This window comes from Trachypithecus francoisi, unplaced genomic scaffold, assembly GCF_009764315.1.
Source record: "Trachypithecus francoisi isolate TF-2019V2 unplaced genomic scaffold, Tfra_2.0 Lachesis_group2, whole genome shotgun sequence".
NCBI lineage: Eukaryota > Metazoa > Chordata > Mammalia > Primates > Cercopithecidae > Trachypithecus > Trachypithecus francoisi.
Window position 1 is genome coordinate 163,245,148 of NW_022681465.1, and position 16,290 is coordinate 163,261,437.

Genomic DNA, 16,290 nt, shown 5'->3' on the forward strand with positions numbered 1-16,290 from the left:
AAGGATTCCCTATTCAATAAGTGGTGCTGGGAAAATTGGCTAGCCATTAAGTAGAAAGCTGAAACTGGATCCTTTCCTTACTCCTTATACGAAAATTAATTCAAGATGGATTAGAGACTTAAATGTTAGACCTAGTACCATAAAAACCCTAGAAGAAAACCTAGGCAGTACCATTCAGGACATAGGCATGGGCAAGGACTTCATGTCTAAGACACCAGAAGCAACAGCAGCAAAAGCCAAAATTGACAAATGGGATCTAATTAAACTAAAGAGCTTCTGCACAGCAAAAGAAACTACCATCAGAGTGAACAGGCAACCTACAGAATGGGAGAAAAGTTTTGCAATCTACTCATCTGACAAAGGGCTAATATCCAGAACCTACAAAGAACTCAAACAAATTTACAAGAAAAAACAAACAACCCCATCAAAAAGTGGGCAAAGGATATGAACAGACATTTCTCAAAAGAAGACATTCATACAGCCAACAGACACATGAAAAAATGCTCATCATCACTGCCATCAGAGCAATGCAAATCAAAACCACAATGAGATACCATCTCACACCAGTTAGAATGGCAATCATTAAAAAGTCAGGAAACAACAGGTGCTGGAGAGGATGTGGAGAAATAGGAACACTTTTACACTGTTGGTGGGATTGTAAACTAGTTCAACCATTATGAAAAACAGTATGGCGATTCCTCAAGGACCTAGAACTAGAAGTACCATATGACCCAGCCATCCCATTACTGGGTATATACCCAAAGGATTCTAAATCATGCTGCTATAAAGACGCATGCACACGTATGTTTATTGCGGCACTATTCACAACAGCAAAGACTTGGAATCAACCCAAATGTCCATCTGTGACAGACTGGATTAAGAAAACGTGGCACATATACACCATGGAATACTATGCAGCCATAAAAAAGGATGAGTTTGTGTCCTTTGTAGGGACATGGATGCAGCTGGAAACCATCATTCTTAGCAAACTATCACAAGAACAGAAAACCAAACACCGCATGTTCTCACTCATAGGTGGGAACTGAACAATGAGATCACTTGGACTCGGGAAGGGGAACATCACACACCGGGGCCTCTCACGGGGAGGGGAGAGGGTGGAGGGATTGCATTGGGAGTTATACCTGATGTATATGACGAGTTCATGGGTGCTGACGAGTTGATGGGTGCAGCACACCAACCAGGCACAAGTATACATATGTAACAAACCTGCACGTTATGCACATGTACCCTAGAACTTAAAGTATAATAATAATAATAAAAAAATAAAATAAAATAAAAATAAACCTAAAAAATAAAAAAGGAAGTCACTTCTGAAATGTAGTTTCAACATATTTTAAGGCAATAAAAATTAATTTTGGGCCGGGCGTGGTGGCTCAAGCCTGCAATCCCAGCACTTTGGGAGGCCGAGAAGGGTGGATCACGAGGTCAGGAGATCGAGACCATCCTGGCTAACACAGTGAAACCCCGCCTCTACTAAAAATACGAAAAACTAGCCGGCCGAGGTGGCGGGCGCCTGTAGTCCCAGCTACTCGGGAGGCTGAGGCAGGAGAATGGCGTAAACCCGGGAGGCGGAGCTTGCAGTGAGCTGAGATCTCGCCACTGCACTCCAGTCCGGGCGACAGAGCGAGACTCCGCCTCAAAAAAAAAAAAAAATTAATTTTGGCCTGATTTATTCATACTGGATCTCTAAACAATTCTAAGTGCACATCTCTACATTTTATTTTCTAATTTGATTATATGCAGCAGCAAGTTAATTGAGGTACTTGCTTTTGTGAAAATTTCTAACCTAAAATTGTAAGAAAGTCTACCTTGGTAGAGAATGGAAGGGAGTGAGAGGGAGAAGCTGGGGAGAGGAAAGTAACAAGCCACATACCAGGTCCCTCAGGAATATATATACATCCCATTTAATTGTCCTCACTGAATAAATGTTGTCACTTCTACTTTACATATGAAGAAAATAAGACTTAGATGGGTTAAGTAATTTGTCCAAAGTTGCACTATTTCTAAGTGTCAGGGACCATGTTTAAATCCAGATTGGCCTGACTTTACACTATATCTAGAATGATAAAATAATTCACTAGTTTCTATATTATAGTTTGGCAATATAGGATATTAGACATTTGCCACTGTTCATACTACAAGTGGTAGATTAAGAACAGTATGAGCCAAATAGTTACCACTTTTTTATTTTAATAATTTACCATCTGAGTGATCCCTCTGGAGCTCTTAACATCTAAGTAAAATTGTTCCACCTGCATTAAAATTCCAAAGTTAAATTACACAGTGGACCTAGTCATCCTCTCCTTTTGAAATTCACTAATAATCACAGCGGGCCCTCCATATCTGTGATTCCACATTTGTGAATTCAATCAACCTTGGCTAGAAAATATTTGGGGAAAAAAGATAAAACAGTACAATAATACAAATAAAAAATACCATATGACCCTGTTTATATAGCGTTTACATTGTATTGGGTATTATAAGTAACCTGTTTAAAGTATACAGGAAGATGTGCATACCTCATAGGCAAATACTGTATCATTTTATATAAGGAACAAGCATCCATGAATTTTGGTGTCTACCCAGGGTCCTAGAACCAATCCCCCAAGGATACCAAGGGATATCTGTATATGGTAGATCAGAAACTTTGCTTGAGAAGATGTCTTCAAATAGAAGTCTTACCTTTTTTCACATGAATACACCAACCCTGTTCATTTCTCATGGGTTCATCTTTCTGAAAGTCATACTTTATTAAGTCAAAAGTGGAAAGAAGCTGCAAAACAAAAAAAAATCAAATAGAAACAAGCATTTAGTTACTTGTGCAATGACATCTACTGTAGTAGACTATGCTAATTGAAATAAATATTGGAATATGGATTTATTAAAACAACTTTTACTGAAGACAAATTAAATATTTCAAACTCAAAACTAAAGGTATTAGTAAACAGCAGTCCTTTACTGGCGTTTACTTTCATTTCTTTTGTGGTACACTTTACTTAGCAAAACACTACTAATTTTAATCAAGATACTGAAACAATCCAGGCATTCAATTAATAGTCTGTTAACTGCCCGTAAAAGGACCATTTTCCACAGCCATTGATTTAAAGTAGCCCTGGAAGTGAAAAGTTTTCATAGAACTAAAATGTAAGCTATATTAATGTAAGAATTGTATTGTTTATTTTTTCTTCACAGTATCTAAAAAAACAAACAAAAAAAGCTAAAACATATCAAATGCCTAAAAAGTATGTTTACTTGACAGCCACTTTGTCCTTTTCCTGTAAGCCTTTCCCCTGAGCCTTTCACTTTAATGCTCCTAAACTAACATTCAGTGCTTCTCCACACTCTTTGGTATGAGATGATAAATTTATTAGAAAACACCCATCACATCAGGAACCAAAAATTGGATGTCTCCTCTCATCCCCAAATGTTTTCAGTTACTCTGCTCCTGTCATATCCATATTATCATATCATGCAGGCTCATTTGTCCACTAAATTCCCACCCTGGGAGAGAACTGCAGACTGGTTTAGTCCAATCTCCTCCTTTTTTTTTTTTTTTTTTTTTTTTGAGACACTTGTCTCACTCTGTCACCCAGGCTGCAGTGCAGTGATGAGATCTCATCTCACTGCAACCTCTGCCTCCCAGGCTCAAGCAATCCTACCATCTTAGTCCCCCATGCAGCTGGGCTTACAGGCGTGAGCCACTTCACCCAGCCCTCCTCATTTTTATTCTATAAGAAAACTGACGTTCTACTCAGCAATTAAGCAAGCTCAGTTAGAAAATGGTAAACTAACACGAATGTAATAAAATGAAGTGAAATAAAATAATAATAAGGAAAGATGAGTGGGGGAAAGCAGGAGAAGAGAAATGAACAAATATAGAACAAATACAGAACAAAGATGAATGGGGGAAAAGCAGGAGAAAATGAACAAATACAGAACAAATAAGTGGGAAAAGATAAGATGATTGAGATAGACGCAATAGTATTATTTATCATCAAAGATTAAATACAAATACTTCTGGTTCTTAGCATTAGTAAAATAAGCATGTAACTTGAATCACAACTCATTATTTGAATTAAAATATAAATGAGAGCAATGAACATTGATTGGGCACTAACTATATGCGGGGCACTGTTTAATGTAATCATCAAAACATCCTATGAGATAGAAATTAATATTATCCTATTTTAGGATTAGAGCCAATGAAAGAGGCAACAAAGCAAATATATTGTTATTCTAGATATAAAGACTGTTTATTAAAATACGAACTTGCATCTTGTTGGTCTTTGTCTGTAATTGGGATAACAGGATATTGGCCACTTGCCTAATGGCTAGTAGAAAGAAAGAGTCCAGAAATTCCAGAACTGCCTTTATCATCTTGGCCAAACAAGAACAGACCGCTGTCCATTACTTATTCTTTTTTCTCCTATTTTAACATGTTTTGTTTTTTGGAAAATTTGCCCAGTGACCTGTGATGTCAGCTTTAGTGTTATTTCTTTTAGATTAATTGGGCAACCATGTGCGCGGGTGAGATTCATTCCACAGCAAATTACTGTTTAGTGTGTTTGTTATCAGAAAAAGGAGATTTGATGATCAGAAATTGAATAATTTTATAATTCAAATAAAATTAAATATATCACAGCATTTTCTAGAAGGACCCTGGAGCAGAGGATTAATGCTCAGCTAGAAATATTTCTTTTTTCTTTTTTCTTTTTTTTTTGAGATGGAGTCTGGCTGTGTCACCCAGGCTGGAGTGCAGTGGCACGATCTCGGCTCACTGCAAGCTCCGCCTCCCGGGTTCATGCCATTCTCCCGCCTCAGCCTCCAAGTAGCTGGGACTACAGGCGCCCGCCACCACACCCAGCTAATTTTTTGTATTTTTAGTAGAGACGGGGTTTCACCGTGTTAGCCAAGATGGTCTCGATCTCCTGACCTCGTGATCCGCCCGTCTCGGCCTCCCAAAGTGCTGGGATTACAGGCTTGAGCCACCGCGCCCGGCCTTCAGCTAGAAATATTTCTATTCTCCTTCCTGCCTTCAGGAGGTCCCCATGATATCACAAAAATGGCTACATTATAATACAAATTCAAAAAATAGATGCCACACCTTAAAATCCCCCAAAGGTACATGTTTATGTGTGTATGTGTACAGGTCTGGAGCATAGCTGCAGGGGGTCCCATTCATAGCAAAACTGTGCAATGAACACACACCTATGTGACTGTACACATTGGCCCTGGGAGGTTTTATCCATATCTACCTATCTTTGCAGATTCAGATTTGTAAATTTATGAGTTGGAAAAGGAACACAAAGTTAATTTCCTTCGTGAATACACGAGGAAACTCTGAACCGAGAGAAAAGTAACTTGTCAAAGTCACAAAGTGAAATAATGGTAGAGTCGAGAATAGCGTTATCAGTCCCTGTGCAGTAAAGAATTTAACCTTGTCCCCAAAAGGGGTCCCAGCTTCTGGGAGGTGATCTCTAAGTCCTTAGAATGTCATTCTTAATAGGAGTGCTTTTTTTTTTTTTTTTTTTTTTGTCTAAGACCTCTGGGCAACTACATGGCAACAGTATGATTTAGAATGGGGTCTCTGAGGCACATGAACAATGTGAGGTAGGCCGGGGGCTTTGCATCACCCAGCTTGACCTCCTAAGGGGCAGAGATGGAGGTAAGCCATGTGAGCAGTCAACCTGAATTACACAACCAAGTCCCCAGAAAGACTGGACATCAAGGCTCCCGTGAGCTTCCCCAGTTGGCACCAGTTTGTGCGTATTTTTACACAATTCCAGGAAAGTAATGCTGTTCTGACTCCACAACACAGCATATCTGGAAGCTTCACCCTTGGTACCCTCCTGGATTCTGCCTTATATATGACATCCCTGGGATGATTATAATCTAGATCCTTTAGATGTGATAAGCTGAATTTTGTGAGTCCTTTTAGCAAATTATCAAACCTGAGAGTGGTCTTAGGGACTCCTGAAATTGCAACTGATGTCAGAAATGAGTGGTCTTGTGGGGACTGTTCTCTTATTTTGAAGTTGTCTAACTTTTCTTATCCCTAAAAGATGCCTACTTTTACAGCAATAAAACAACTTATGAAAATGGTTAAAGAAATGAGCCATTTTATTAATCTCATATATTATTTTTAAATTTAGGTTTAGATGGTATTTACATTTTAAATTCCATTGTATCTATGGATTTGCCAATATGACAGATAGGAGAATTACCATTTCTTCCTTTCCTCCCTCCCAACTCCCATTTTTGTTAGTGTTATAATTATTTTTACATTGTCAGGTTTTATTCCATGTATAAACAATTCAGAGTGGTTCAATCTTCTTTATGTGAATTGACTCAATGTTCACCATTAGGCATTTTAACTGAAGGTCATTCTTTCATTTCTAAGTTATGGTTTATCTTCAAGTTGGCCATTATTTTTCATTCAGTGAATTTTACAAAGAAATATTGCATCCCTATAAATATGAGGGTATTATAGATTCTGATTTTTTAAAACTTTGAGAAAACATCTTAGAAAAATTCTTACATGAAGTCAACTCTTTCCTTGTTTCCTAACCTTGAGTGTTTTATTTTGAGAATGGCTGAGATGTCTCCCACCCTCACCTGCGCTACATTTTGCTCATCCTTTGCTTTTCCTACCTCAAAATCTTAAGGTTCTTTTTGTTTCATAATTTCACCAGGATATATTTTTCTTATAATTATTCTGCCCCATATAGTGTACTCTTTTGCTAAAGATTCAAGTTTTTACCTTAAGGAAATGTTCTTCTACTAGGGTAGAAATAATTATTTTTTTCTTTTATCTGTTCTTTTCTGCAGGAACACCAATTAAGGATGTATCAGATAATTGTCTATGTTTTCAAAATCCTTTTTCTTCATTTTTAAATTATTATTTGCTTGCTCTTTGTACTGTGTTTGTGGGACTCCCTAATTCCACTCATCTTTCTCCCTAACAACATGTTCATTCCTTTTGATTTTAAGTTCTTTTATGTGATGCTCATTTGTGTAATATTTACATTTTTTCCTCTATTTTTTTCTTTGAGCTGAGCATGCTTACTTTTTAGTTCCTTTTGTTGATTTATGTTTGTCCTTGATCCTTTTTCTTTTCTGAGCTCTTATTTTTAAAGAGAATATTATTGCAGTTTTTCAAGCCTGTGAGACATTGTTTCTCTGAACATTTCCTGGTCGTCTTGGAAAACTTACTATTTTGATGTGCATTCATTTTTTTTCCAGCTGCTTTTTATTTTTGATTCATTTTCTGTTTTTTTTTTCTGAGCTTTATTTCATCTATGTATAAAATGGGCATTCATTTTTTTCAGCTGCCTTTTATTTAGATTCATTTTCTCCCTTTTTTCAAGCTTTATCTTTGTATTTTATGTTTGTCGCTTCCTATTTTCCCCAGGGGAAAATACTGCAGAAAAAGAGAAGGCAGTTCTTAATTCTATTTGAGTTTGTCTCTCAAATAAGTTGTCACTAAATTTTTTATATTGTTTGCCTTGGGAGAATATGTGGGACAATATTTCTTCAGTTTTATGCATTAAAATAGTGTAGCACATAAAGACAATGGGTGATAGGAACTCTGTTGCTGCCTTATATTTCTCCTTCACTTGTAACATTTTATTTCTGGAGGCTGCTTCCCTCCCAGATAATAAGCATGAGCCTCCATTAGGCTAGCATTTCTGAGAGACACTTATCAAATCTCCTCACTTAATTACGAGAAAATCATTGAACCAAATTTTTCTAATTACCCGCTATCTAAGAAAACAATATGTGAATAAAATGATAAAAGGCAGACTAGAAGATATGTAGTATTAGGCACAACTTTGTTTTTTCATTTCCAAACTGAAAAAGAAAACTAAAATGAGTTGAAAAACAGAGGTTTTCCAAATAAATTGAAGACAATCATGACTTTTTACATGATTGGCATTATTACAGTTGACAGAAAATTTAAAGAATTAGAAAATTATAATAAAGTCAGTAATATAAAATACAAATCATCATACCCTTGTTGGTTGCTTTAGAGTGACTCAGCTTCACAAAGGGGCTCAATATCAATACCAAATTTGTAAAGGAACCAGTGCAATGAATTGAGAAAATTAACTGTAAGGAATGTAAAACTCAGTAAAATCAGCACTTACTTCCCCCAAAATGCTTTTGTTCAGAATAAAGTGCATTTCTGAGATGTCAACTATACCCTCAAAATCCCAAAAGAATGCATTATAAAAATAGTTTGCATCTTCTTTAGGTTTAGAGCATTACTGTTATTTACACTAGCTTTGAATGGGCAACTAGATTGAAAAAGTGAGCTGCTATGGCATGAAAAACACATGTCTGCCAATTACTTCCAGATACTGAAAAAATCACCACGGATTAGAAAAGCAAATACTTTGTTGCTTCCAGGTGTTCTTTGAGGTATGGCAGTTTATTATACAGAAAACTTTACCTATAAAGCTGAAGCAGTTAGGGATGAAAGTGATAAAAATGCACCAAAGTTCGCATTATGGGATTCTTAAAGATCGCTTCAAAAGCAGCTCTAAATATGGCTTGAGTAGGGTGCTCTGGAAATCTCAAAAGCAATGATATAGGATAGTGCTACTTTCAGAGAACAGGTGAGGCCACTAAGGAAACACACCTGAAGGGAGAGATTATCAAACAAAGACTTTCCTCATACATGTATGCCTGTAGGAAGTACTTTTGTTCTTGCACTGTTATGTCAGGTTTAGGAGTCAGAAAGTGAGTTGGGAAGTTTTTTCTCCTTCTGCATTATCTGGAAGAGTTTGTAGGAGAGGAATCATTTGCTCTTGAATATTCACTATCCTGAGTGGGAAAGCTAGCTGAAACTAAGGGAAGATGTTGGAGTATGAATTTATTTCATTTAGTGTGATAAAATAATTCTTGACTCAACTCTAGTAAGTTGTACATTTCTAGAAATTTATGCAATTCATCTAATAATTTCAAGTTTATTGATATGAACTTATTCAACATATCCTCTTTTACTGTCTTAATGTCTAAAGTATCAGCAGCAATGTTCCCTTTTCCATTCCTGATGTTATTTCTGCCTTCTATCAATCAGATTCGATTTCCTTACGTTTTAAAAATTATATTTCTATTTATTTTTATATTCCTCACCAAATATTTTTTCTATGTCATTAATTTCTGCTCTTTATTGTGTCCTTCCTTTTATTTCCTTTGAGTTTATTTTAGTTGTCCTTTTAAAAGTTAACTTACAGAGATGGTTACTGAGCTCCATCCAATTTTCAGCTATTCTTGGCTAAGTGCACAAGTTTTTCCATGTAAGATTTTCATTATGATGTAGCTCACAGTATCTTCTAATTTCTATTATGATTTTTTCTTTGATGAATGGAAATTTAGAAATGTTTTATTTCCAAATATATAGGAGGTTATCTAGTTGTCTTTTACAAAAATTATTTCTACCAACAATTAAACTGTTTTCAGAGAACATAATTTAAATATACTCAATCCTTTGAAATTTGTTGGAATTACCTAACTGGCCCAGGAACTTCTGTAAATGTTTCAAAAGTTCTTGAATAAAATAGACACACTGCAGTTGTTAGATGCAGGGTTTTCATATGTCAATTAGCAGTTTATTATTACAGAAGATTATTGAAGATTTATTTTCTCTTGCAGCTATATCAGTTTTGCTTTATAAAGGCTGAGACTGCTATGTTTATTTTTGCCTTTATTCTTGAAAAATTATTGTTGAATATAAGTTCCAGTTTGACAGTTATTTTTTCCAAGCCAGTGGAAGGTAAATGTCCACTGTCTTTTGTGTTTTGTGGTTGCTATTGAGAAATCAGCTGTCAATCTTCTCCTCCTAAAAAAGTTGATTTATTTGGCTACTTTTAAGATTGTAGTGGTATCTTAATGTAGTTTAAAAATTATTAAAAGCCTGTATAGAATTGAGTGGTATAAACGTTGAAAGATAAGTAGAGATAGTGGAATAAAAACACTCAAGGAAAATGGAAAGAGTGAAATTAACATATATCAGGGCCTATGCTTGCTATTTATAAATTACATCATTAAATTTGGAAACTGAACAAGAAAAGGCATCATTATGGTGATATGAGAGAGAAAACACGGAAGATAACTGAGGTTCACAAAACCTATACCACCGTCTCTCACACTGAGGCCACTACTCTATTTCTAGAAATTCTCAAAAAAAAAAAAAAAAAAAGGTGATAATATTTACCACAATTTACAAGCACAATATCCAAGAGAGCTGGCAGATCTCAATGTTCTTATTTATTTGTTTATTTATTTTTTATTTATTTATCTATTTATTATTTATTATTTATTTATTTTGCTCAGGCTGGAGTGCAGCCGCGCGATCTCCGCTGGCTGTAAGCACCGCCTCCCGGGTTCACGCCATTCTTCCGCCTCAGCCTCCCGAGTAGCTGGCACTACAGGTGCCCGCCACCATGCCTGGCTAATTTTGTTTTTGTATTTTTAGTAGAGTCGGGGTTTCACCGTGTTAGCTAGGATGGTCTTTATCTCCTGACCTCATGATCAGCCCACCTTGGCCTCCCAAAGTGCTGGAATTAGGCGTGAGCCACCGCGCCAATATATTTCTTTAATAAGGAAAATGCTGTACTTACTTTGTAAAAGAAATTTGCTCTCCCAATTGCTCCAATTTTCCCAGTGTAGTTAACGAAAGATATGCTTGATTCAGTAGCTGCATAAAGTTCACACACCTTTATATTTCCAAATCTGTCTAAAAATTCTCTCCATACATCATTCCGCATACCGTTTCCAATTGCCAAACGCACCTTATGATCCCTTTCTCCTTCTCTCTGTTAGAGGAAAATGTAGTTAATTCCAGTTTCCAATTGTTTCTTTCATTATTATTATTTAAATGAAAAATGTCACAGAAGTAAACTGCATTGTGCAATAATAGAAGGGAAGTTAAAATATGTGTGTAAGTCTATTGCAGAACTGTGTCCAAATTCTAATGAAAGTAACACTGGCCAAGAATAACACAGTTTGTGTTTTTCCATATCTGCGAACAGCTCATTTTAAATTGCAGATCACTAAAGGCTTTCTTGAGCAAAAGTCATGAAAGGAAGAAAGCATTTTTCAGGAAGAAAAACAGCATTACTTTGATAATATTATGAAACATACTTAAGTTTGGATGTCCAGGCTTAGCAGTAATTAGCTATATAATTCTGAACAAGATATTAACTCCTAACTCTGATTCTCAGTTTATTCATCTATTTTAAGAAAGATAATAATACCTGTCTTCCTTATACACTGTGGTGTATAGTTAATACACAGTGCATAACATAGAGTAAACAATAATTTGAGGCCATAGAATCAAAGTAACATTTGACTTGTAAATATTATGGCAACTGTATGTGACTATTACTTTAGAATATTCTCACATTTTTACTTTTTGTTCATATTTTAGAATTAAAGGAAGATATAGGATTCTGTTTTGTTCTACATTCAACAAGTAATGTTTTAACTAACATGAACTTTTACACTCACCTAAAATTAGAGTAAGAATATATTATCAGTGTAGTCACAATAAATCCATTATTTGCTCTGATTGCCTCCATCATGACCAAAAAATGCAAAATAACAAGATGTAATAATAAATCAGCAACAACAATAAAATAGAGAAATTGGCTTCTTTGGTACCTATAATGTAAAATGATCAATGGATCACATTATTCATTTCAGTTTCTTCTCCAAACACCATTTAAATGGTTTTAAAGGGAATATTTTAATCTATGAATTTTCAAGAATAAACAGAAGTGAGTTGAGAGGTAATTTTGGACACTGAAAAGTGAAGAGGTAAAAGGACATGTGACTGAGCAGAACGGATAAGGCTGAGATCTAAGCCTCCAGGTTAGCACCCAACAAAGGCTCCTGAAAGTGTCAAGCAAGCATCAAAAAGAAGGAGGAAAGCAGAAAGCCTAGTAGGAAATGTGTTTAAGAAGCAGTTGTATAACTAAATATCTAAATACAGACAAAGCATCTGGGAGTCTGCCCTTGCTACACATTGGCCAAAGACTGGAAAGTTCTCTCTGGAGATGTCTAACAGACACCAGTTTGGGCTGAGGAACTTACTGTGAAAATTAATTTTACAAAATAGAGTCCTTCACATCATACCCAACTAAAATGGATTCGGAGGCCATGGAGAAAGGCACCGAGGTCATGCATGCCTGGTCCAGAAACTGTTTCTGTAATTCAAAAGCAAAAGCACAAAGACCTACTGTAACTCTAAGTCTTACCTGGTAATTGTTGACACTCACCAATCAGAACTCGCCAGCTCCCATAAGACACTGCCAGTACCAGTGAAACTTCCTTCAAAACAGCTTATGTAACTTTGCTTGTTTTCCCAATAAAACCCCAGCCGTTCCTTTTGTTCTTCAGACACACCTAGAGGCTACGCTGTTCTATGTGTCCCAAATTGCAATTTTTTTTGTTTCCAGATAATCTCTTTGCTTAGAGATGCATCTCTATGAAATTTTTATTTCAAGTTAACATTACAGAAAACAGAAGGGTTAAATGAAAGTCTACATACTAAAAGATGAGATCACTAAACTCTTCTGCTCTGGTATCAGAATTCCGACACCCCAAATCATATACCAGAGCAGGAAACTGTTCAGTTACTATCAAGGAAACTGGTCAGTCCAAGAGAAAAGATACTGACTTCTGAAAGTAACTCAATAAAATGGCTGGATCCTCACATAATCACCCTAGAATCTGAGCCTTTTGCTGACAAATCCCAGCTATGTGCCATCAGGTATTTAGTGCCTCACACAAAGTACGTGTCAAAAATACCTACAAGTGGAGCCCTATAGAATAATAAAATGAATGGAGAAGCGGCAATTCTGAAGAGATTTTAACTGAGAATTTTCCAAAAGTGATAGAAAGACGTGAATGCATGAACAAAAAAAACAAAACAAAACAAAAAAACTAAAACCTCAGACAGATTAAATACCAGGGAAATACAGTTAGACATTTTCTGGCAAAATTGCTAAGAAGAAAAAGTATATAAAAATTAGAGTAACAAAGAGGGAGAATTTTAAAAGCAGGCAGAAAGAAATAGAAACAGCGTTTCCAAAGGGGTAACATGAATATTTATGGCTGACATTTCAGCAATGACCATAAGCCTGGAAGACAATATGATAATATTTAAAGCTAGTACAAGAAAATAATTGTCAACCTAGCATTCTATATTCAGCTAAAGAATTATTCAAAACTAAAGGAAAAACATGTTTTCAGACAAATAAAAATGGAATATTTTGTTTTTAGTACAATGGTACAGATGGAACACTAAAGGCAGTTCTCAGCACCAAAGAAAACAATATTATACAGGAACAAAGAAACAAAAAGCAGGAAGGAATGAAGAGGACCAGAAAGGAGAAGTGTTACAAAGTTCTTGCATTGTAAAGAAGTGGAAAATATGCTATTTGAAGATAGAATGTAGTAAGTTAAGAATTAATCTTGTATCCTTCTAGGTAATTACTCAAAGACAAATACTTCAATAAATAAAACAAGAAACATTCCTGGAGATAAAGAGGGATAGTTAATAATAATAGAAGGGTCAATTCACTGTATGGATAGCAAATATATAAAGCAAAAATTGACAGAGCTAAAATAGACTGAGATATTTTTAACTTATCTCTCTACTGATAGAATAAGCAGGAAAAAAACATAAGAATATGGAAGTTGAAAGAAAACTAGCCAACTTGACCTAATGTATGTATACAGAACAGTATAACAAGTCACTGAAGAATACGTATTTTTTTCAAGTGCCCATGAAACATTTATCAAACTAGATCAAGCATTTGTTGAGTTTTACAGCAAGTGTCAGCCAAATTCAAAGCATTAAGCTTCATTCAAACTATGTTCTCTGACCACAATAAAATTAAACCATAGATCAATTACAAAAAGAAAACTAGAAAATCTCCAAATGTTTGCTTAATAATGATAATACAAGTTTAAACAACCCATGGGTAAAAGAAAAAAATTACAATGGCAATTAAAAAAAATATTTTGAACTGTGTAAGAAAAATAAGACAGAATAAAAATTATGCTATGCAGCAAAAGCAATACATTAAAAATACATATTTTTACATTATAAAAAGTATATATGTATAAATAATTTTGATATATATACTTATGTATAAGTATATATATACTTATATAATGTATGTATGTGCATATATTTGTATCGAACTATAATATATGTATGTATATGTATATTTATGTAACCATATATAGATATATCTATATACATATCTTTTCAAGGGTATTTGTGTGGCAAACAGGCTTGGAAGCTAGAGATGGTTTTTGGGTCACAGAGAAAATTTATTTACCTTCCATGATAGTAAAGTCTCCCTCATCCTCTGGTAGAAAATTTGTTTATATACAAGAAGATTTACTTGCATATCTTTATTAACTCTTTCTCAGATATAAAGAAAGGACAGGTTTATCAGCAGCCCCTTAAATGACTCGGAAGCTCCTAAGGGCAGTGTTCTCAGCTGAGGCACAGACCTATGTCACAGATGTAGCATCCACCTAGGCCCACCTCTGCATTCCCCATAGGATGTGTGGGGAGAGGGAACTGTTGTGAACTTGAGATGTGAACAGAAGGTTATGATGCTTTCTGTGCTGTATAAATCCATTTGAGTTCATTCTTTCCTTACTAACCAGTTTTATGGAAATATGGTGAGCCAATCAAGCAGCTATGGTGTTGCTTACGGACTGCTTGAATGATTGACAAAGTGTTGAGCAGGTACTTCTCAAAGAATATCTCCAAGCATCCAGTAAGTATATGAGAATATGCTCAACATCATTCATCATCAGAGAACTACAAATCAAGACACCATGAAGTAGCAGCAAACATTTACAAACATTGTGATTTCTTCTTTAGCACTATAAATTTTCCAACAGGTGTTGGCAAGGGCATGGAACAATTGGGACTCTCATAGACCATGGGCAGGAGTGCCTATTACTGTTGCCACTTTGATTAGCAATATCTACTAATGCTGAAATACGCATATAATACAACCTATCCCTTCCACTCCTAATTACCAACAGAAATATGTACATACATCTGCCAAAAGACACATATAAGAATGTTCCTAGCATCATTAATCATATTAAGTCTCAATTGAAAGCAATCCAAATCCATCAATAGTAAAATAGATATTTTTTAAGTGTTGTGTTATAGTAACATAATGGAATCTATTAGTTTTCTATTGCTGCCCTACAAATTTTCACAAACGTGGGCCCTTCAAACAATTGATAGACATTGTACTATCTTACAATGTCTGTAGGTCAGAAGTCCACATCAACTTCACTGGATTGTGTGATTCAGGACTCACAAAACTGAAATGAAAGTGTTGACTGGCTAGGGTCTTATTAGGAGACTCTTGGAAGTATCTGCTTCCAAGCTCAGGCAGGTTCTTGACAGAATCAAGTTCCTGGAGGGCGTAGGACTAAGACTCTCTTTTCTCTGCTGGCTATCAGCTGGGGGCTGCCCTTAGATCATAGAGGCCTCTCTCTAGTTCTTCCACATAGGCTTCTATATATAAGAACAACAAATGACACATTGAGTACCTGTCATCTTCCAAATCGCCAGCTTCCCCTATGCTGAGTCTCCCTTGCTTGCAGTCAGAGAAAATCATCTGCTTTAAATTAGTCTCATATGATTATATTGTATCCACCCGGATAATCTTCCTGTTTTAAGTTCTGTAACTGTAATCACATCTGCAAAATCCCTTTTGCCAATGTTTCTACTGCACACATATTCACACATTCCAGGAATTAGGGTATGAACATATTTGAAGGGGCCGTTTTTTTTTTTTTGCCTGCCATAACTCTAAAGCGATGAGAAAAAATGAACTACTGCTATACCTCAAAACAAAGATTAATCTCATTGACATAGTGCTGAATCAAAGAAGCAAGGTCGAAAGAACGCATATATATAATTTCATTTAGATTCTGTTTCTGAGAAACAAGCAAAACTAATTTATACTGGGAGAAATCAGAATGTTGTTCACATTTGGGAGGACAGTGACTCACTGATTCAGCACATTACGAGGGATGCCTTTAAAAAATACAATGTATTAAAAACACACAATATGTTATTAAATCTTACTAAGAAATGTTAGCTCCAGGCACAGTGGCTCATGTCCGTAATCCCGATATATTGGGAGGCTGAGGCAGGTGGATTGCCTGAGCTCAGGAGTTAGAGACCAGCCTGGGCAACAAGGTGAAACCCCA

At 35.7% G+C, this 16,290-nt stretch overlaps 1 protein-coding gene across 5 annotated transcripts in view; it reads right to left on the reverse strand.

Annotated features, from left to right (window-relative positions):
• The window catches only part of SLC27A6 (solute carrier family 27 member 6), a 72,439-nt gene that overhangs the window by 14,757 nt on the left and 41,392 nt on the right, over positions 1-16,290 (reverse strand). For 4 of the 5 annotated variants that reach the window (XM_033181359.1, XM_033181361.1, XM_033181358.1 and 1 more), the window contains 2 exons: positions 10,647-10,841; positions 2,704-2,794 (listed from right to left, as the gene is read on the reverse strand). In XM_033181359.1, coding sequence (XP_033037250.1) covers positions 2,704-2,794; positions 10,647-10,841 — 286 coding nt within the window. The remainder of the gene's footprint in view (positions 1-2,703; positions 2,795-10,646; positions 10,842-16,290) is intronic. The other variant, XM_033181362.1, reaches the window with a different exon arrangement.